Source organism: Barbus barbus (genome assembly GCF_936440315.1).
Source record: "Barbus barbus genome assembly, chromosome: 16".
Classification (NCBI taxonomy): domain Eukaryota; kingdom Metazoa; phylum Chordata; class Actinopteri; order Cypriniformes; family Cyprinidae; genus Barbus; species Barbus barbus.
Genome location: NC_136744.1, coordinates 3,302,724 through 3,327,533, shown reverse-complemented (window position 1 = coordinate 3,327,533; position 24,810 = coordinate 3,302,724). Strand labels below are relative to the sequence as shown.

Sequence of the window (24,810 nt, the reverse complement as noted above, 5' to 3'; positions counted from 1 at the left end):
GATTCAAGATTTTTATTTGTCACATACACCATTATAAAGAGTATAACCAGCAGTGAAATATAAGTCAAACGGTACAAAAGTCATTACGGTACTTATTGGTATTCTAAGGTACTAATGTGCACCTTTTTGAGTATAAGTTACAAAGATGTCCTTATAAGGGTACTATTGTTTACATATTTCAGATTGTATTTTGTGAGTGTTGTATGTAGAGTACATGGCACACAGTAATGGATACTTGCACATTCACATACTCCTTTATTCTGTTCTATTATACATTAGTCTGATTAGTCTATGTTAAAATAAATATCTTATCATAGACAATGCTGTAAATAATCTTTACCTCTGAAGCCTCACTGAAACTTTCTGCCTCATTCACTCTCAGCTGTGAATGCACTTCTGCCTCTGTCTACAGCAAATAAAGCAGTGTTTGAAACATGTACACACAGGGAATAGTGACATACAGAAGAAAATAACACAATAAGTACACTGCTGGACAATAACCAATCATTTGTATCCTAAATTATTATTTAACACTTTAGAATGATAAACACATATTCACTATTAACTATGACTTTTGCCTCAATAAACTCTTCATTTACCGCTTATTAATAGCTTGTAAGGTAGTCGTTGTAGTTGTTAAGTTTAGGTATTAGGTATAATTATGGGATGCAGAATATGGTCATGAAGAATACAGAATTAATATGTGCTTAAGTACTAATAAACAACCAATATGCAAGCTAATAATTACCTACTGTAGTTAAAAATGAGAGCTGAGAAGTTGTTCATCATACTAATGTTATTTTTTATTTTTCTATATTTGACTAATTATTTTCTATGATTGGTCCATATATAATCCTACAAACGCTTGTGTATTAATAGATTTTATACAATATAAAAACAGCCGGGTGTTAAAAACCACTCTATCAGTTCTTCTCACCTGTTAAGTTTGTTTTTCTTGCGTGTCGTCCAGATTCTGCACTAACAAACCTAGGCTGACTGTTTCTTGTTCATTCTTGACAACAGACAAAAATGTCAAATTAGTGCAATAATGCCAGAGCACCCCTAAATGAAGATTGGTCCTGTATCAGATCAGTGCTTGCATACTTGATTGAAATACATCATGTAGAATTGGCAGAGTGTCACAATGCTGCAAACGCTGTAAAATCTCAGTTCAACATTATCTTTATTCTTATTTGTAGGGTTCTAATAACATAAGTTAAATGCGTGTTAAAATAAAATACGTTACAAAAGAGTTACGGAAAAATACACTGAAAATAAATAAGTGCATGTTTGTCCAGGCAGCTTTTTCCCCTCCATATAATGAACATCAAAACTGGCTAATTATTCAACAAGAGCAATAGGCAGAGTCACTGAACACCGTGCAACACTATTCGGATCCCACATGCCAACTTACGCTGCTTGACTTCTTCGTAAAAAAGGATTGAAGAGTTTTGAACTCATCTCGAGCTCTAATGAATGATGGATATACATCGCGGGACCGCGGGCGCGAGCCTGGGCATGTCGTGACGTCACAAACTGAGTGACTGATTGCCATGGAAACGTAAACGTCATGTATAAATGATCTTGTCTTTTTGAATTTTAAATCATTCTGCTTTTATATACATTGCTCCATTAAAACCTCAACATGTTGAGAACACAACTGTCCAATGAAAAAGTGCGGGGGACGACTTTACTTTTTATAAAAAGTGGGGGGGACACGTCCCCCGCGTCCCCCGCGTAATCTACGCCCCTGCTCAACAGTACTGTATAAATTAAATTAATGCAAAAAATACCTTAGCTGTATGATATGTCTTAGAAATATTATGATTATTACTGTGAGAATTTCTTCAGATTAGACCAGACATTTATTTTGACGGGTTGTTGTAAGGGTCTTTCAGTTTTACTTTTATCTTAGTGTGTATTTGATAGTTTTTCTCAAATGAAATGGTAAAAAGCTTGTGAAGTGACTCTTAGAGCAGCTCTGGGGATTGAAGTTCATATGTTCCTGTCTCATATATTGAGATGCTAAAAAAAGTGTTGTGGCCTAATGGTTAGAGAGTCGGACTCGAAACCCAAAGGTTGCGGGTTCGAGTCTCGGGCTGGCAGGGATTGTAGGTGGGGGAAGTGTATGTACAGCACTCTCTCCACCCTCAATACCATGACTTAGGTGCCCTTGAGCAAGGCACTGATCCCCGGGCGCCACAGCATAAATGGCTGCCCACTGCTCCGGGTGTGCACTTTGGATGGTTTAAATGCAGAGCACGAATTCCGAGTATGGGTCACCATACTTGGCCGTATGTCACGCCACTTTCACTTTAAAAAACACCAAGGGCATCGTTTGTGTATCAGACGAAACCACGCCATTCATTCACACAGGGACTCGCAGAACATGCAGAGTTAGCCTATTAATGATAAGCACTGTCTGGCTGTCATCACATTTATTTCTGCTGTTAGATTAATTCATATCTAGTAAAATTATCCAGAGCTTTTCATCGTAAATTTTTATCGTGACTCAATATTAAATTATCACCCAGTACTATGCGGGAAGAAATTAAATTCTTAAGGCTGGAACAGACTACACGACTACAAGTTGATGCTAATTCTAAAAAGTCAGAACCAGTCTGCAGATTTGAGTTGACAGATTCCAAAGTAAATCCCGTAGTGTATTGTCACAGACTCTTTTTGATATCTTGAGCCGATTTTTGAACACATATTGTTTTTATTTGTCATGCGACTCCTAGCAACAGTGTGCACATTTCTGTGTGAATTTGTTGTGATCAGAACAACTTTAAAGTCTTGTAGTGTTCGGTCCTTAGTCATGTAGTGTATGATAGAATTATTTAGACATTAGATATTAGTTTGGTAGGCTATGAGATCATAAATGTTTTATTATTAGATTGGTATTAAGATTATAAATAATGTTATTTAATAATGTATCATTCATAGACTACATATTAAATAATCTTTTCATATACACTTTATGACACACAATTATTATTATTTATTTTTTTTACATAAATCGTCCTGATTGGCAACCCTAGTACAGAGAGACTCACAGATGAAGGAACTCACACACACAACTTTCATCCCCCACCCCCTCTATGCTATAATACATATTAAATGTGTAAAGTATACAATGCACACTGATTTCCTATAGAGTGCAACAGTCAGGTTCTGGAAGTAAAAAATCCCAAGATCACCTAAGGGAACATGGAAATCATAAAACAGGAACAAGGCCAGAGACAACATAAAAACAAATACATGAAAATATAAGCATGACTAAAAACCATGAAAACAAGAAATGTTAACAGAAAGTCTGAACAGACGTGACAAAAAAAGTATAAAAATGTCTGGTTAAAAAATGATAAATCAGCAATTGTACCGTGTCACTGGATATTTACACCAATCGATCACTCTACCACTAGTATGCATAGGGTTTATAGTAGTGTTGAACGAGAGTGAGTGAACCATGTAGTCAGAGCTGCAAATGAATTGCTCGCCATAAGCTGTCTCAAAAAGACCAAAAGACAAGCCAGCTTCTCCTGGACATATGTTGAATTACCCCATGTGACACACATAGATGCAAGTGTCAAACAAAGTGACACACATTTAATATATGTGTCAAATATATGTGAAACGTTTTGATCTGAATTTCTGTTCATCTAGAAGCACAAATTATGTCAGCTGGAAGTGATATATAGCAAAGTAGATATTTCTGCATGGCTCTCAGTGGGTAGCACTGCTCTACATTTTTTACAGCAAAGCAAGGGGGAAACATTATGTAACTATGTGAAAAGCAGAGTGGGACATGCCCTAAACAAATCAAGATGAAGAAGAACTTACTACTTCTTGGCATATTAGGATGTGTTGTGTTGTCAGCTGCAATGCAAAGCTGAGCATGCATCCTACTTTAGGATTCATTCTCAGCCAGAAAATGATCAGCTGAAGACATTTTAACAACATAAACTTCAGTCGTGTTCATAGAGCATTTAAAATTGCAGTAATATTTTTGATCCCATTTAATATCTTTTGATACATAAAAGTGTTTCTCTTTTTCTGCACTGCTTCTGGTCTACATGCTCCTTGATGCTCCCTGAAACAAATGACAAGTGCTCATCAAATAGGAAAGGCAGTCATTATGTAAAGTATATATGCCCTGTATAAAAATATTGCAAGCACTCAAAGAAAAGGCTCAAATAAAAAAGCCTCCAAAAAGTGGATAGTAGCATGAAAATAATGTCCTTTTAATGAGCCACTGATTGATGAATTGACTCCTGAACTGATTATTTCCCTTTTTATAATGACAGTACCAACCTACATGGCCTACTTTCACACTTTTTCTCTCCCCCCAAAAATGACACAATTTATCTATCATTTAGCCAGTTGAACATCTGTTAAATGATGCTGCACATCATAAAAGCCTATGATTCTGTAAGGCTGTATTATGCAACACAACAAATTAAAATGTGAGAACACAGTACTATTATACTTTAGTCCATATGTGCTAAATTGCGCTTGCGATTGACAAGGACTTGCTATTTGATTAAAAAAAATAATTATATGCTGGGTGATCGCTTTTTTGGTTGATTTCAGCTGGCTTCAGTCTCTTGGGTTATTTTGTGTCGAGTAGTTTATTTGTAGTTGTATCTTCTGGGGTAGTCTGAATCACTGTCACTGAAACAATGCACTCCCTCAACCCCTTCGTACTCGGAGTAACCCAAATGTGGTTTCTGAGCCAAAGTTGATCAAACTGTTTTATAAAGTTTTGTATTCTGTTGTGCTCCTATCAGGTAATTACTAAAGAAAACATTCTGTAGTTGCACAGTAAATGTTTTCATTTGCTTTTTGCCACAATGGCTGTAGAAACAAAAAATACTAGGTTGTTCTCATAATCAAAAAGGCCACAGTCACACACTTGCTGTGCTTCATTGATTAATTTGACATGTCAAGGCCGTGATCACACCACTAGCTTGATGGTAGGTGAAATTTAAATGTCTTAGAGAAAGATGACACAAGGTAAAGCTGTTTTTCTTTGTCATTTCTTTGCAAACATGCAAATCTTAACTTACTAGATGCCTTTTCACAAAGCCCTATGAACTGAAGCTGCTCCTGTTGCCCTTGCCACTTCCTACTTATGTATGTGTATGTGAACTTTGGATGGGTTAAATGCAGAGCATGAATTCCGAGTATGGGTCAACTGTAGCACCATACTTGGCCGTATGTCACATCACTTTCAGAGTCCGAACGGCGAGACAAGGGTTAATCCAAGATACACAGGCAGGAAACAAGGCAACGAAATGACTAGACTAACTGGAAACTAGACTCAGTAAAGCAGCTATCACTAGGAGAGTGCTAAACACTAGAACAATACTCAGCGATCTGAATGAGGAAGTCCAAGGCTTATAAAACGTGTATGTGCAATCAGTGCCTTCAGCTGTGTGTGTGCAATCAGTGCAGTGGATCATGGGACTACAGTCCGGAGTGACATGTAAAAGTCTGTGTAGTGTGAGGCCGTTTCTCAATACCAAGTTCGCAGAGTCTGGACTTCCGTCCTTTCGAGTTTGGACTTGCCAAGTTCGACTCAGAAGAACGAACTCTCGAGGACGAACTGAATTCTGGGTTATGGCCCGTATCAAGTCCGCACAAGTCACCTCTCGATGCATCCTCGGTAAAAGGGGCGGATCAAGAACACATCCGGGGATTTGAACTGGACTTGGCTAGATGTGAACTTTGAATTGGAACAGTACTTCGGCAGCGACTGATGACGTTTCACAAGTCCACAAGAACACAAGTACAGACAAGTACGCATATTGAGAAACGGCCTGAGAGTCAATGTAAAGAGAAGATGGCATTTGGTGGTGAGCAGACGGAAGTCTACGGACTGGATTCGTGACAACTACCCTGTTTGGTTCCTTCCCTATTTTAACCTCCATTATTTTTTCTTGTTTTTGTCAGTCTTGTCCTGTCAGTACCCTGTTTTTGATCCTGCATCAATTCCAGTCCAGTCCAGACCAGTCGCCAAGTTAGTCCTGTGTGCTGACATTGTTATTGCCCTCTGAAGTTTTTTTTTTCTTTTTGCCTCCTGTGCTTTCTTTTGTTTGCTCTTTTTGTAAATGAAGCACTTGTAAATGAAGCTTCTGTGCTTGAGTCATTGCTTTTTCCTTTATGTATCCCATGGTAGCAAAGCTGGTAATTTGTTAAGTGCATAAACAACAGCAGAAGTGTGATTTACAAGAATAACACATGGAACAAAAAGTACTATATTACTATTAGTAATATTACCAAGTGAGTTTTCTCCAAAATACTGTTAACCTTGATTTGAACAATTTGATTTTTTTTTTTTTTTCAGGCCTGAAAACATGATTAGTTGCAATTATTTTTGTACATTCAGCATCGTTTTTATCACTGCTCTCCATGACCCTAACACAATAGTATCGTATGCTGTAACATACATTTTAACTGTAGCAGTTACATTCAGACATGTTACAATGCAAATTTTACAGTCTGACAGCAAAGTCAAACATGATGTTTTCAGCATTCACACAAACCAAACTTTTTACAACGGACTAATCTGTCAGCCTTTTTGGAGCAAAACGTAATGCATTATTCAACATATGCAAAAATATAAGTGTTTTTGTACACTTAAAATATGTAAAAAAATAAAAATAAATAAATATTGTACACACACATAGAAGACTCTAACCATATGGGTGGCCTAAAAACTGCTGTCGTATTTTAAATAAGGAACTTCAGCGGTTTTCAGTCCTGGCTCTGGGGACCACATCTTATATATTTTATCTGAAACATGTTTTTCAGTTCATGGAGCGCTCTCCTAATGAGCTGATAATCTGAATCATGTGGGAATGATCTGAATAACGGAGACATACAAAAGCCGTGATTTCAATGTCTGCGCCCTCCAGAAGTCACATTTAGCTGCATGCATCATCATGTCTCATTTCTGAAAAGCAGCCATTATAAAGTTGATTAAACTGTTATTTCTTGTGAGGTGTAATTAGTTTGGAATGGAATGTAATGGTTGCATTTTTTTAAATGAGACAGACTTGATCACGTATGCTTGACCTTGTGCATCAAATGGCTTAAAGTTTAGATTAGATTAGATTCAAATTTATTGTCACTGTGCAGAGTACAAGTACAGAGCCAATCAAATGCAGTCACCATGGAATCAAAATTGAAAGTTATTTTTTGAAATTTGAACACTGAACATTTCAGCTTTTATTATAAATCATAACATCGTAACTAAACCTGCAGGCTAAAAATGGTCTTTCCCCATTAATAGTCATTCAAAATTAGACAGTTTTTGCAAATAACTATCTATCCGAATCCTGCCAAAAGTAAAAAATCCTGTGTGACCTTGGGTGAGAGCTATGAAGCATTCTGGTTTTATAGAGTACATTTATACAACAACAATGTACTAAAAACTAAAAAGTGAAGTACAGACAAATGCCGCTGTCAAAACAATCCCCATTTCTGCAAAAATGACTAAAACGTTGTATTATGCATCCCAGACCAGTAGTTTGTGATGTGCACATACCTAAAACTGAATGGATGCACATGACATCACCGTTTTCAAAAATTAATGTTTTTGTAGTTTACACAGAAAAAAATGTATTTTTTCAAAAACTTGCACATTGAAATCCAATTTTTTATTATTATTGTGTTTTCAGGCCCCAAAAATGCTGCTGTTTTGTGAATGAATGGCCATAACTCATATAACGTTTTACATGTTTAATTTAAAATGGTGTCATGTAAATGGCTCCACAGTTTAAGGTGATTTTCTCTTTGCCAGTAGGGTTAGAGCTCTACTTTAGAGTCTGATTAAACGTTTCCTCTGTTTCTGGTGTGAACTCTCCTTGATTGAGACAACATAATTGCCCTCTTCATCACATGTGGTCTCATATCAGATGGAGGATAACTTGATTCAATTCCACTCCAATCTTACTTTAACCTTCATCCTGAAAAGTGACATTGACAGAGTACAATAGGTTCTTAGTCACCACTTTCTTCCCATTGCAAAAGCCAATTTGGAACACACATTTGTCCAACCTTATGCGTAACTTTATGCCTAACAAATAGGCACTTCATGCCTAACAAATCAAATGCTGTCTTAAAATTTGATCAAAATAAACAATATTTTAGAACAGCCTTTCCAACAAGGAGCATACCAACTGTATAAAGCTTTTAAAGTCTTCAGTACAGTAAGTGTCTTAATTCTCTCCTTCTTTTTCAGAATATTATCAGCATCTTATCAGAACTAGGCAAACATTATTTATACTTAAAAGAGAAACCTCAGAATTTTTATTTACATTTTCCACAGATATATTTTATTGAAGGTGCTGTGATAAATAATGGATTTGGATAAATTTAGCATTACATCACTTGCTCGCCAGTGGCTCATCTGCAGTGAATGAGTGCTGTGAGAGTCTGAGCAGCTGATAAAAACATTACAATAATCCACAAGAAATCACCAAGACTCTAGTCATCGGTTAACGTGAAGTGTGAAGTTTTATAAATTTGTTAAATCATCTAAACAAACAACATGTATGTTAGACCCTATTCCATCTAAACTACTAAAAGAACTGCTTCCAGAAGTCATAGATGCTCTTTTGGCTATTATTAATTCATCACTGTCATTAGGATGTCCCAAAACCTTCGAATTGGCTGTTATTAAGCCTCTCATTAAAAAAACACAACTTGATCCCAAAGATTTAATTAATTACAGACCGATCTCAAATCTCCCTTTTCTGTCAAAGATACTAGAAAAGGTAGTATCCTCGCAATTATATTCCTTGTTAGATAAAAATAGTATTTGTGAGGAATTCCGGTCAGGATTTAGACCGTATCATAGTACTGAAACTGCTCTCATTAGAGTTACAAATGACCTGCTTCTATCATCTGATCGTAGTTGTATCTCTTTATTAGTTCTACTGGATCTTAGCACTGCGTTCGACACTATCGACCACAACATTCTTTTAAATAGATTAAAACACTTTGTTGGCATTAGTGGAAGTGCATTAGCATGGTTCAAATCGTACTTATCTGAACGCCATCAGTTCGTAGCAGTGAATGAAGAGGTATTATATCGATCACAAGTGCAGTACGGAGTACCTCAAGGCTCAGTACTAGGGCAGTTACTTTTCACGCTTTACATGTTACCCTTGGGAGATATTATCAGGAGACATGGTGTTAGTTTTCACTGTTATGCTGATGATACTCAGCTCTATATTTCTTTGCGGCCCAGTGAAACACACCAAATTGTGAAACTAATGGAATGCATAGTTGATATAAAAAACTGGATGACGAGTAACTTCTTACTGCTACATTCTGAAGAAAACAGAGGTGTTAATTATCAGACCTAAAAACCCCACATGTAATAATCTAGAACAATATCTAACACTTGACGGCTGCTCTGTCAATTCTTCTTCATCAGTTAGGAACCTAGGTGTGCTGTTTGATAGCAATCTTTCATTTGAAAGCCATGTTTCTAGCATCTGTAAAACTGCGTTTTTCCATCTCAAAAACATATCTAAATTGCGACCTATGCTCGCAACGTCAAATGCAGAAATACTAATTCATGCGTTTATGACCTCAAGGTTAGATTATTGTAATGCTTTATTGGGTGGTTGTTCTGCACGCTTGATCAACAAATTACAGTTGGTCCAAAATGCAGCAGCTAGAGTCCTTACTAGAACCAGGAAGTACGACCATATTAGCCCGGTTCTGCTAACACTGCATTGGCTCCCCATCAAACATCGTATAGATTTTAAAATCTTGTTAATTACATATAAAGCCCTAAATGGCTTAGCTCCTCAGTACTTGAGCGAGCTCTTATCACATTATAGTCCTCCACGTCTGCTGCTTTCTCAAAGCCATTTGATAATACCTAGAATATCAAAATCGACTGCGGGCGGCAAATCCTTTTCCTATTTAGCACCCAAACTCTAGAACAATCTACCTAATACTGTCGGGGAGGCAGACACACTCTGTCAGTTTAAATCTAGATTAAAGACACATTTCTTTAACCTGGGTTACACATAACACACTAATACACTTCTATTATTCAAATCCGTTTGGATTGTTAGATCATCCGAACCGGGAACACTCCCCATAACACATGATGTACTCGTTACATCATAAGAAGAATGGTATCTACGCTAATATTTGTATGTTTCTATTCTGTTTCTCAGTCCGTGTCCAGATCAGATGGTGGATCGGCACCGGGAGATGATGTATGTGGCCCTGATCGTCGGCGGAGGCCGGACACCTGGATGAGCCCCGGGGACATATCCCCAGTCACCGTAGCCACCCGATCCGGTCCGTATCCAGCCCTGAAAATCTTTTTACATTATTGACACTATTTCCCTTTTTTGATATTGTGCAGTTGCTTTGACACAATTTACATTGTTAAAAGCGCTATATAAATAAAGGTGACTTGACTTGACTTGAAGTGAAAAGCTGCATGTTTGCAAGAAACAAATTATTATTACTACCAGACGAGGTAGCATTTCTGAAGAGATTATGATTATGTATTTATAACAATATATTATATGTTTACTGGTGTGGAAAACATTCAGAAATGTCAAAATGTCAATGTGTGATTTTTTGAGATGTCACTGCCTTCACTTTACAGACTGACTGACACTGGCACTTCTAATTTGTGACACTGTCACTGCTTGCTGTGCTCTTCTGTAAATCCCACAATCCCCCATGCAAACCTGCTGCTCACCTCCACTTCATGTCAGTGACACATACTGTAAAACCATTCCTCAAAACCACAGCATCCCATAATCCACAGGCAACTGAGCCCCTCTATAACTAAAATATCCTTTATAACGAATGAATCTTTAGACACCTTAGTTTGATTTTTTCAGGGAGCAACACCTTATGCTAAAACAACTTTTAAAACATATCCACATTATTTTTCAACACGGAAGTCATTTTCTTTTTGTTAACAACTGTTTATTGAATTTTATTCTGTGGAACAGTAGTACAAAGCAAAAATCAGCTGTATAAATTTAGAACCCACCCAACCCATCTCACCAAAATAAAAATAAAATAAATAATAATAATAAAATGATATTAATTAATATTAATAGATAAACAAAATAACAATAAAATAATTTTTACAAAGATTTTAGAAAAGAAGAATGCCATGAATTAACAGTTTTCACGTTAGATCCATGTGTACGAGAAGTAGAGAGTTCCATCGAGATAATGTCCAACAAATACACCGTCCAGGTTCATCTGTGTGTTCATCTGTGTGAGGAGCATTCCAACGGTTGACCAGCCATTTTTTTGCTGCTGTGAGAGCAGCTAACAGTAAAGATCTTTGTTGGACGGACAAGGTGAAGTCCCAAAAGTCATTCATGAAAAAATGGAGTCAAAAATATCTCAGTACCCAACAAATATGATAGGCCCAAAAGAGTCCAAAAAGGTGAGAGGGGCAAAAAATGCAAAAACGTGCCTAAAACTCCTTGGGAACCGAGATTACACTTAGAAGAAGACAACAGATTCATATAAAAACGTTTCATTGGAGTCAAGTAAACCCTATGCAGAAATTTCCAATGAATCATTTGGTGATAAGGGTTTTTAGAAGACAATTTAAACATACCCCATACCTGATCGGAAAATAAAACATGCACATCCTCATTAAGATCCTTAGCCCAAACAGTAGTAATAGATAAAGGTTTGTATGAATGCTCAAGAAGAAAGAGATAGATGACTGAAGCAGAGGAGGGAGATTCCTCAGAAGGAAGGATTATTTTGTGCAAAGGGTGAACAGGCAGTTGAGACCTCCAAGGCACCCCATATGCCCGTAGGGCCGATCTAATACGCAAATACATAAAAAAGGAGGTGCCTGGCAGATTATATTGAGTTTTAAGATTCTGGAAGGATTTTAAACCACTATTATCATAGATATCTCCCAGAGTGTTTACTTTACTATGAGTTCATTTCAGACAATGAAATGGAGTACTGCCTGACAAAAGGTTATTATTGTGGAAAATAGGCCTATTTAAATGCCTATGCCATTTTGTAGCTAGTTGTGAACGTCTTTCAACATCCCTCCATGTGGAGAGGAGGTGGGTTACAATGAGACCAAACCGAGATTTACACAGCCTAAGCGGAACTCCCGAAAAAACAAGATGCATCAATTTATACTGATAAACAATAGATTCCTCAATTGCTCTCCAAGACACAGAAGCATCAGGATCAAACCAAACTGCTAAAGGGCTGAGGGAAAAGGCTTGAGCATACAGTCTAAAATTAGGGAAAGAAAGACCTCCATGTAATCTACATCGTTGTAAGGTAGTCAGTTTAATACGAGGACATTTCCCATCCCATATATACAGTGAAACACATGCATCTAGTTTGTTCCAGTAGCCAACCGGTGGAGCGAGAGGAATCATGGAAGAAAAGAAATCGATACGTGGGACAACAATCATTTTAATCACCGATATACGGGCCTGAAAAGAAGTAGGAAGACGAGACCAATTTTCCCAATCTGAGGATACTTTGGCTAGAATACCATTATAGTTTTTTGAGACGATTTCCTGCAGGGAAGGACAAACATCTATCCCCAAGTACTTAAAGTTTTGAACCAATGGAATAGACATAGAAAGGGACATGGAATAAATTTTAGAATTGAGGGGAAGTAAACATGACTTACTCCAATTAATTTTAAACCCTGAGAGAGATCCACAATGGTCAAATAAATTCAGCACATGAGGAATAGAATGTGACGGCTTCTCCAAAAATAATAAGATATCATCAGCAAACAAAGAAATATGATGATGAGTATTCCGTATATTTATGGGAGAAATAGTTTCAGATTGTCAGACCGCTTGAGCTAAGGGTTCCAAGGATAGGACAAATAAGTTGTGGCCTAATGGATAGAGAGTTAGACTTGTAACCTGAAGGTCGTGGGTTCGAGTCTCGGATACCACAACTGAGGTGAGACCCTTGAGCAAGGCACCGAACCCCCAACTGCTCCCCGGGCGCCGCAACATCGGCTGCCCACTGCTCCGGGTGTATGTTCACTACTGTGTGTACACTTGGATGGGTTAAATGCAGAGCACAAATTCAGAGTATGAGCCGCCACACACCACTTCCCTTTCCCCTTTAAAAAAAAAAAGGAGACAGCGGGCAACCCTGACAAGTACCTTGATTTATAAAGAATGGGTTAGAGTGAACAGCACCTGTGAGAACAGTGGCTGCTGGATTGGCATACAGAACTTTTATCATATTTATGAAACTCAATCTTAGACCCAGATGCTGTAGAACCGGCCATAAATAGTTCCATTCTATCAGTTCAAAAGCTTTCATCGCATCTAGAGATAATACTGAGCAAGGAGAGGACAAACTATTCTTTGAATTAATAATATGATATAACCTGCGTAAGTTATCCGAAGCTGAGCGAGATTTAATGAATCCTGTTTGGTCATGATGAACTAGTCTATTCATAAATTCATCAAAAGACGACGAGATAGTACTTTAGCATATAATTTAACATCAGTCCCTATGAAAGAAAGTGGCCAGTAACTAGAACAGGAAGTCGGATCTTTATCTTTTTTTAACAAGAGGAAAATAACAGCTATATTAATGGATGGGTGAAATGAGCCTTGGGAAACTGAAAAATGTATCATATCTAACATGAGGGGGCCTAAATCCGACCAGAAAGTAGTATACAATTCGATTGGAATGCCATCTATGCCTGGGGATTTCCCCTTGTTCATAGATTGAATTGCTGACTCCAGCTCCTGAAGAGTGGTCGGTTCAGGCAGGTATTCCGAATCTGAATCTGACAGTCTAGGTAAATCAAGGTTGGACAGAAAAGATGCAAAAGAGTCAGGGTCACCATCAGCAGAAGAAGTATAGAGGTTAGAGTAAAAAGAGTGAAAGGCTATAGTAATGTCTTTTGGGTCTGTCATAATGAGCCCAGATTGGTATTTCACAGCTGAAATATTAGCAAACTTTTCATCGTTGCGTAATCTTAGGGCTAAAAGGTGGCTTGGTCTACTCCCTTGAAAATAACAATTCTGCCTGGATCTTTGGATCAGGAATTCTGTCCAGGATCTCAGTAATGAATTGAGTTCGGACCTAACCGCCATGATTTTAGTGTATAGTGTATTGTCTGAGAAACAACGCTGATTATCTCTAGTCAGATTCTGGAGCTGTGATTCCAGTTCATCTATCTTTTTGTGCAGGTTTTTCTGAAGGAAAAAGGTATATGAAATTGAGTTATTCCTCATAAATCCTTTAACTGCATTCCAAAGTGTTCGAGGATCATCCACTGAACCTTGGTTAATTTCAATAAACTCAGCTAATTTATTTCTGAATTGACTGCAAAAGATTTCATCCTGTAACAATTTAGGGTTAAATCTCCATCTAGTGGCACGAGATGACCGAGGGATCAAAGATAATCTGCACAAATTTCCATCATGATCCAACAAAGATAAGGAACAGATATCGGCATCACGAACAGCTGAAGATAAAGAAGTAGAAATGAAAATATAGTCAGTTCACGGAAAAGAAAGTGAAAAACTTAGCAGAAGGGTTTAATAAACGGCAACTGTCCACCAACGAGGATGAGGTTACACATTGCCGAAGTTTGTCAGAACACAAAGCTTGAGAGTGTGATTCCTTTGGTCCAGATCTATCTAGGATATGAGACATTACAGAATTCGTATTTGCACCCAATACAATTTAAAAATCTGAAAATTTCAAGAGATAGGTTGACAAAACAGAGAAAAAAGTAGGGTCAGGAGTACAAGGGGCATAAACTGAGAGAAATACAATATTCCTATTCTCCACTATTGTTTTTATATGTTATTCTACCATCTGTATCACAGCTAAAATAGTAATATTTAAAGTCTTCCGCACCAATATTAGGACACCCTTGGTTTTAGTATCCGAAGATGAGTGAGATACCACTTCATAAAACTATATCCTCCTCTTTCAAATGGGATTCTTGAACTAACACTATATCAATCTTTCTTCTTCGCAAAAAATCCAGAAAACCTGTACGTTTGTGAGGGCCATTTAGCCCATTAATATTATAACTCAGCATATTAAGGTCAGTCATAGGTATCGAACAGAATTACTGCATAATAAGACAAAATACAAGTTTGAAAATAAAACCAGTTGAGTCAACCATTAAATCACCCCCCACCCTCCCCATTACCATTCAAAAAAACATAAACACATTCCCATGAGATATGGCAGATCAAACCAAGAACAAACCTTGATCTGCCAGCACCCCTTAACATGGTCCATGGCTTCAACAAAAACATGCACATTACTGTAGCACAAACATTGGCCCCATAGTCACATATTGACTAGGTAGTTTCTATAAACAATTTCTATAAACAAAAAACTAAAACAAAAAAAACAAAGAGAAGAGAGATGAAGAATACAACGAAAACAAATAAAATATCATACTGTATGCACAATGAACTATGAATTAAGAAGTGAACATTAAAGTGAACAGTGAAAGAGACAGTCACCTAACCATTTAGAGCATCTCTTCTCCGATTAAACGGCAAATAACCAGCTGAAACTCACTGAGAGTTGGTGGATGAATGGGATCTGAGAAAATCTTCTTCTGGGGAGTGTAGCATTTTAGGTTCACCTTGATTGAGAATGACGTTCAGCGTTGCAGGATAAAGGACAAAATTCTGGATGCGAGCATCTCTCATCTCCTTCCTAATTGGCGCAAATGCACTTCTTCTTTTTGCGGTGACCAGAGAAAAATCTGGAAAGAAAGACAGCGTTGTTCCGTTGGAAGTTTTCACCGGGCATGAAGTCTGGCGGCCCGCAGAATGAGCTCCCTGTCCGTGTACCACAGCAGCTTAAATATGAAAACCTGTGGTTTAGCACGATCTGAGGAGAGCCTTGAGTACACGCGATGCGCTCACTCCACTTCAATCTCTTTGCCCGCCAGAGACGGGAGCCACGTCAGTAGAGATCTTTTCAAAAAGTCCATAGGGTCGTCCTTTTCGGAACCTTCAGGCAATCCGACCAGATGCAGATTGCTGTGCCTATTGCGATCCTGTAAGTCCACAGCCTGTTGCGCGAGCGCGCCTATCGTGATCTGCAACAACTTTCTTTTGTTCTGTCATCTCCCCTGTAAGAAGATCCAGTTTAGAGCATAGCGACTGAACAACTGACACGTGAGAAGCGAACTCATTCCGCATCGCCGTCAACTCGGTTCTTAGAATGTCCTCAAAGTGTGTAACAGTGTTTGCCATCTTATCCATCATATCGCTCGCGGTCGGTGGCTTGGATTTCTTCTTAATCGGAGAAGCTGATGGAGACAACTCCTGCTGTTTACGACTGCATGCCATCAGGTAAAGCACAACCAATGAATAAAACTTAAAACAAAACGAAAAAATCTGCAAAAAGAGGCCAAACGTATGGAGCGCTACTCAAGTGCGACTAGGTTCATGAGCACGTCACGTGATTCCCCGGAAGTCGTTTTCTTTGAATATGTAAGACTTCCTGTTTATTAGCCACTATAACAAAGTGCAGTAAACTGTAAAACTGTTTGCACTACAAACCAATGTGTTCATAATTAAGATAATACATTCAAATAATATGGTAAGACACACCAGTTTGCAATATCAAGCAGCAAAACAAGCTGTTTTGTAAAGCTAAAAATAGCTGGAAGCACCAGACACCAGAAGCCAGACCCATTAAATTTACAAATGGCCGCACCCGCTCTTATGGGGAAAATAAGGTGGATGCTTTTTTTCCCCTTATTGATCCTTGTAAATAAAAAAGGAAAATGCATTCCTAATTGTGTTTTGTTAACAAAATAGCCCTTTACGAATTCAGTATGAATGAGCCAAAGTTACATTCTCTTAGCAAAAACACCGGTTCCACGAATGCATAATGGACAATTTGGAGAGCAAAAGAAATGTCCCCTCGTTCACTTGCCAGATAAGGGGCTCCTCAGATAGAGAGAGCTGCGCTTTTTGACCAACTCTGGCACAAACCCACTAATGCACTGCATCTTTAGCATCACAAGCAGATTTTTAGATAAGTACTCTTTTGGGAGCAGAATGATTGTGTGTTAAAGGATTAGTTCACCCCTAAATATTAATTCTGTCATTTATTGGCCCTAAAGTCATTCTGGATGCCACTTTTTTTTCTTCCAAATGGAGAATTAATGGAGACTGAGGCTTTCTAGATTTAGAAAGAATAAAAAAAATACCGTAAAAGTAGCCAATATTATGATTTGCGTGCTGTTTTGCAAGCCTTCTAAAGTTAGACAATAGCTTTGAGCGAGTAACAATAAAAATGTTATTCAATCTTGTCCTCCAGTGAACAGTCAGCAATGTGACCGTACTTTCTTATTAAATCTCATGACAACTATGAAGATAGGTCTCATTTCAAGATTTGTTGTGAATATCAGCTTAAATGTGAGGCTGTTCATCACACAAAGCTATCTTATGTTTTAAGATGACTTATATACAGTAGCTTTTGACCACTGTTACACACAACACTAATGGTGCTTTTTGTCATTTTGGAACTTGACAGCCACAGTCCTCATTTACTTTCATTATACTGAAATGAGCAGCCAACATATTCAACAGAATGTCTATGGCAGAAATGAGTAAATAATGGGAAATAACTATTCTTTCAGAAATAACACTGATCTAAAAATTATACTGAAAAGCCTTGCATTATTTCATTAGATTGTTATGATGGAGTACCAGAGATAATGAAACACTTTCTTTTTTTTTTTTAAGATTCAATTTTGGCACTTTTGCCAAATTTAATTTGATAGGACAGTGTAGAGATGACAGGAAGTGAAGTGGGAGATAGAGAGAGGGGGATGGGATCGGGAAAGGTCCATGAGCCGTGACTCAACGCTGCCTACAAGGCTATTGGTGCCAACAAAATACTTTCTTAACTAAAATACCTCTAAATTACCTAAAATAAAATCTAAAATACCTCTTGTGATATGAAGAAAAAAAAGACTCCTTAAAAACTCATCTCAAGAACAGCAGCTTTGTGAAGAAGACTGGTCTCCTGCTCTGTAGTGTAGCTTTTACTGAGATCCTCACTCTTTATCTCCTGGTTCACTGATAATTATTGCTATGATGGAAGAAATATTGTACAATGTGTCCAACCCGAACAGCCTCTCAACAAGCACCTATTTGAAGTTTGTAAGGGTGGACTTTACCATGCTCGCTTACCCAACAGGTCAAATGGCATATGTTATCTTAAACATAGAATGGAGAATAAACAGAGCAACAGTGAAGCTGATAGATGTGATGAAACACCCACTCAATCAGAAAGGCTTTAGCACAGAGGCTGGACACTGAGAGTAGCCACTCATGCAAGACCACTCAAAAAACACTCTCTGTGGTAAAAGACGCCATGAATTCAAAATTGGAACTTTATGGCTTTTAATCTTGTCTTGTTCGCTTTGAGACCATCATTTTTCCAATGTACAATAATAATTGATAAAACAAATGTACAGTCTTTCAAAATTGTTGACTACTATATATTTAAGTTTTACAGTATGCAACTGGGAGCAACAAGTAGCAAATGAGGATTTGGTTAGGATGTGACGTAAACTAAAGCCTACAGCATACATACAGTGTTCTTCAACTCTAGTCCTGGAGGACCAGTGCCCAGCTGAAAACTTTTCATGAAACTTCATGCAAACTGGTGACAACATGGATTCTATTATTGTAAAGTACTGTAAACAGCACACAAACACGTGCTTTCAGTTACTGGAAAACATTTGTCTAAAATGCCATTTTCTGCTATGTTTTAAAAGCAAAATCACACTCTCATGGTGTGGGGTTTCATAATTATTTAATTAAATAGCAAATGCTGCCCGGACAGAGTCATTCATTTCTCTCTATTTCCTGTGTATTCCTCTAGTGACAATGTAAATGCTACCTTTCACATTTGTCTTGGAGCATGAATCTGTCTCTTGTTGAGATTTAATTTTGGGAAAGCCTGAGAGAAAACAAATCCTGTTTATGTCTCATTTGCACGTTAACAAATGCCAAGTAAGATTTTATACACTATAAATTTATTTAAGAATCGTTTAAGAAAAGAATAGGGAGCTAGAAAATGAGAAACAGACTGGCTACCCTGCAAGAACAGATCATGGCTTATTGCATACCTTGTGAATCCAGAAATCAAAAAAGGTTTGACTGGTATGTATACAATAAAAAGATATACAACAATAGTGACTATAATAGAAGTTTTTTTTTTTTTTTTTTTTATGTTTAAGATTAATGTTTAAGATCTAGCTTAGTTTCAAACAGAGTTGAGGTACTTGGACTCGGACTGCAAATATGAACAAACTGGACTCAGATGCTCTCGGGTGGACCGTGGACTCGACACAGACTTGGATATTTTGGACTCGAATCCACGTTGTGTGTAACATGAAAGATAAAATATAAGTAACTACATAAAATTAAGATAACAAGACATTAATAAATGTATCTGACTTAAACTTAACTTAGACTTGGACTCAGACTTGACAAGATAGGCTTGGACCCAACACTAGTTCCAAACACTCTGAACAATACATTATTATTACAATAACTCAAATATTAGTCACATGGTTCTGGCAAGCAAGATGGCAGCATACAGTTGCATGACTCATTAAGCCCACTAATGAACAGAATGTATTTCAACACATTTACTCTACACGTTGTACCAAAGCCAGTGTCCCTGGGTAAGCAGAGTGGATGATTTAGGTATTCAGATGCAAATGTCATCGATTAAAGAAACAAAAACTGACTTGAAAAACAGTGTGAAAGCTGTTAGAAAACAATGGATGAAGCAAAAGGTGCCTCTCTAACGTGACAGATTGTCAACCCATGGCTAGTCAATCATGCAATACAGGAGTGCGATGCAACACAAGTTTGGAGACTCTGTGGAATCACATTGATTATAAAACATAAAGTGGCAGAGCAATGTCAGATTGATTACTCTGAGAGAAACCGTGTCCAGAATATGCTGTCCTAATGGATGATGTGTACAATGGCATATTCTTGCAGACCCATTATTCAATTCTGTTAATGGAACCAAATGTCATTTCCTAAAAATGGAAACCACTTTTTCTGAATTCACAACTTTACTTGAGCGAACAAAAACGTAATACAAAGTTCAGCAAAGGGCAAGTGTGTATACTGTGGGCATAGTAGGTAAAATTGAAAATTTGAGCTTGTTTGGCTACAAATTTGGCTAAATATTTGGCAAGGCAAGACACAAAGATCTATCCAAATCCATTCATATGTTTGGAAATCTAAAAATCAATAAAAACTGCAACACATCCACCTCATACTTGATCAGAGAAATAAGTATTTCCATTGACAGCTATGTGAAGTTTAACAGTCTACACTTTTTCTATCATGTTTATTTATACCTGCTTTCAGAGGCATTCTGGCGGTTGTTTGAGAATTGAACAATGCGCAGGTGAAACCTTGAAGACACTGTTCTAATGGCATGCTTTAGATTATTATACAAATGAGTTTCACATGGGGAAAGAAGGCTGGGCCACACTGTGGTAACACCTCTGATGCCTACAGCTAATCACAACACCCCTGGCTGCAGTCTCCTCCTCATCAGAAATGAATAAATGTACCCTTTCGAAAGACTCAGGTCTGTAGAGACATTACAACTAAGTTCTGTGTTGATTAAGTGTGAGTTTCTGGCCCAGAGAGGCAGAAGACATACTGTAGACACATTTGCAACCAGGTTAAACTCAGGCAAGCAAACCCTCAGGTCTACTTTCATCTGCGTGTTCCAGATTGATTTACTCCAGTGTTTCATTTGCAAGGCTGCTGGAACAGATTCTGGCTTGTTTCCCACTGCCCCGTTAGTCAGAACAACCAGTGGAAGATGTCAACCAGTGGAATAATGGTTTTCAACATCAACCTTAGCTTATGGGGAATGATTTTATGTCTAAATATGCAATATTAGGTCAATTATAGCAGAATCAGTAATAAATAAGATCATGATCAATTCCAAGATCATGAAACATATAGTGTCAGAGATGCTCCCTATTGAAGTTTCTCAAAGTATGTATAGTAAGCATGTACATAATTATGATGGTATACTAGCCTATACTGAAAAAATGGTAACCTAATTTGTAACATCCAAATTAACTGGTTTTATTCAAGTCAAAAAGTTTTATTTAACGTCACTTAACCAACCTAAAAATAATCATTCAGACTTACAGAAATGTTTTATGGGTTAAATTATTATTATTATTATTATTTTTACTGTGTATAGTGAAATTTTGCATCATCATTTATTAATTCTGTCATCATTTAATAATTTAAACATTCTCATTTCCCCGTATGTTGTTACAATCCTGTATCACTTTCTTTCTGCTTAAAAATAATAATAATAACAATTATTATTATAATAACAATAATACGATTATATATATTTTGACAAATGTTTTGATAAACTGTTTTGTTCATACGGTTAAACACAGACACAGTATAGTGTCTAAAAAAATTACATCATTGTGTGAATAATAATAATAATAATAAGCAGATGATTTTTTTTATATATATATATCTTGATTTGTTTTCCAAAAAGAAAAAAAAAAGGAATTACAGTTTTGAAATGACATGAGGTTGTAATTTGTAACTATTCCTTTAGATGTATGCTTTAATATGCTTTCTTGCTCTTCAAAAAATAAATAAATAAATAATAAAATAAAAAAGCGTTTTCACTATGGACATTATATCTCGCGATCAGCATTCAGAAGGCATGCCGTCTCCTGACGGCTGATATCTCAGGGCACATCAAATCTGGGCCAGGTCATGACAGGCAGCAGATGTTGTGCTTGGAGGCCAGCTTTTCTAGTCATGGACTCATATTGTAAATACAATGAGTTTCATTGGATTCCTGTTGCAGCAGACAACACCTGGCAGATACAAAATAATCAAGTGCCAGAATAGTAGAAAAGAGAACAGATATTGTACAAATGTGCTACCGTTTACTATGTTGGGTTACACATGACGAATGCCACAATCAAAGCTGAATATCAATACATTACAGTAATAACTTAAAAGAAAATAAGAGTGGCCAAATTCCCTCCAATGGCCCTTGTCACTCATGGCCTCCCAATAATCCCCATCCACTTGATTGGCTCAATGACTCTCTCTCCTCTCCACCTGTAGCTGGTGTGTGGTGAGCGCACTGGCGCCGTTGTGCGGTGGCTGCCGTCGCATCATCCAGGTGGATGCTGCACACTGGTGGTGGTTGAGGAGAGACCCCCTATATGATTGTAAAGCGCTTTGGGTGTACAACAATACACAATAAAGCGCTGTATAAAATGCCTCATTTGTTCATTCATTCACAAAACTAGAGGGTTGTGAGTGGTTATCAGGGTATTGCTTTGCAGTTGCTGGGGTGGTTTGAGTAGGTGTTATGTTGCTAGTATGTTCTAGGTAGTTGCTAGGTGGTTGAAGTCACATGGTTTTCTGGTTTCGGGAAATTACTTTGGTTTTTCCTTCTTTTTTAAAAAATCCTCAAGGTGTCATTCATGCCCATAACACAAACGTTGCAGGATGAGTCATGAGTAGTAATAGTGATGTTTGCTTTAGTAAATACTCTTGGCAATCATCATCAACATCAGGCAGCCCGGCTGCTCATTATTCAACCCTGAAACTCTTGCCTTTTTCTGATCTTTCTAGGTAATATGTTATATTTCTGTGTAATGCTTCTTTATTCAAGACAGAATTAAGTTCCAAGTCGTAACTAAGGATGACCGATGGCCAGATTTCTTCTAGTCTAAGACATCACATTTATTCCCCTTGTGACTACAGCACAGCACATCCAAATTTTCCTCTTCAAATTGCAACATCACAATAAATTCCAGGAGGCATGCATGCATTGCTTGGCTTTATCTGAACATTTATCTGCAGCTATTTCAATCAAACCATGGCATAAACTGAAAAACACAGCTGATTATATTTCTGTGAGCAGGCAGTACTGTTCTAGGGACTGAAAATTATTTAGCATGGCAGAAGCCAAGGACATTTACCAAAAGATAAATGAAACTACAGCAAGTCTCAGGCGTTATTTCTTAAAAACTTCACCCAAACCATCTTATTTCATTATTGCCAACATATTATAACAGTAGGTCTTTAAATAGGACATCAGCTCTTGCTATAGTAACACAGCCTTATTAAAAATAATAATAATAAATGTTGCTTATGCATTTCCTATCAGAAATCCTTGAATTAAGAACCCCAACAACCTGTTTGCACACAAAGCACAAGGCTGTCTCTTGCTATAGACAGAATTTCTCATCTTATTCTTTCTGCAGGTTATGTTGGTGATTGCCTTTGTACTGTGCATTTCAAGAAATCTCCTTGGTAACACTTACTTGAAGCCTGTATGTGGGCATTATAATGATTTCATAATATAAATTGTAATCCTTTAGATGGTTACATATTTATAAATAACTGTTATCTTTGTTAAAACACTTCACATTTATTTTTTTAACTACATTACTACTAAATAAGTGGTAGGTAATCGACAATAATTTTACAAAGCTTATAAGGTATTGTAAAGTATTATCAATGAATTAAGAATGCTTTAAAATCTAAGTGTATACAATCTGCAAGTAAAATATTACCCTCGTCACCGCCTTGGTTATTGAAGATAGGCTACATTTGATAAACAATCAAAACTTTGAAACACCCTATCAATCGGATATATGTAAAGAAAAGTCCTACACCTCAATATCAAAATAATTATGCTGCTGTTTTTACAAGCATATTTAATACTATTATTTATTTACAATTACACCAGTTTAATTGGATGGGTGTCTTGGTTAAGCCACGCTTCCACTACCGCGTCGTATTTTTCACTATATATTGCACATCTTGCTTATGACATTGCATTATAATGTGCACGCATATGAATGCATGTCTGGCGAATGCAGGTAGCCTACTTACACAAAAACTCCGAAGAGCAGCACTCTTATGGCAATCTCCAGCGCCAGATCGCGCACGTATTTCCGTCGATCTGCGGGAGACATCTTCATCTTGTTCACACAATCGAATTTTGCCTGAAAGAAACCAAAAGCAGAAACCAGAGAAGTCGGTGGTAGTCCACTATTGTCCTAAATACGCAACACTTTGGCGTCTGGCAGCTACAGCTGTCTGTCGCTTTGTGTTCATTTGGAAAATACCCGGTAACGCTGAAATGCCCCTTGTTGCACTACAGTTGAAGTATGTACAGTTCGCGAGTTTTGTTATTTTTAAAGGTGCAGAAGAAGAATGTAGAGCGATGAGTGAACGCGGACGCGTCTGTGAGCTGGACCGAACCAGACAACAGCATCTAAGCCAGGTGATGCTCTCTGATGAAAGTGTCTGAGATGAAGTGCGCTCTCTCTCTCTCTCTCTCTCTCTCTCTCTCTCTCTCTCTCTCTCTCTCTCTCTTGCTCTCTCTTCCTCCCTCTCTCCTTAAGATTTACATTATCATGGCTATGCGGCCAGATAATGAGTTTTTCGTTTCACTCTTTTGGATCTTCAAATAGCTATTTTGCATTTGAGTATCTGGACTGTTAGTGTACCAGGATCTGTGGCAATACCATTCTGTAGTAACGATTTCAGATGGCAATAGCTTGCAGCTAAAGTATTACCATATCTGTGATTATAAATGTTCTGAAATTAATTTTCAGTCCTCCGTATTTATCCTTTCAAATGAATGCATGATATTGCACAGTATAGGGCTAATTTATACACTGCATCAAATTTTGCATTAAAATATGCATTCATACTCACAAAATAA

The 24,810-nt window shown here is 37.4% G+C and overlaps 1 protein-coding gene across 1 annotated transcript in view; it reads right to left on the bottom strand.

Moving 5' to 3' along the window:
* Nucleotides 1-24,061, bottom strand: part of plpp4 (phospholipid phosphatase 4) — a gene marked incomplete at both ends in the record, with an annotated part of 117,946 nt that extends 93,885 nt beyond the window's left edge. Inside the window, one exon of the mRNA XM_079436453.1 lies at nt 23,973-24,061. Coding sequence (XP_079292579.1) covers nt 23,973-24,061 — 89 coding nt within the window. The remainder of the gene's footprint in view (nt 1-23,972) is intronic.
* Between the last annotated feature and the right edge of the window lie 749 nt (nt 24,062-24,810).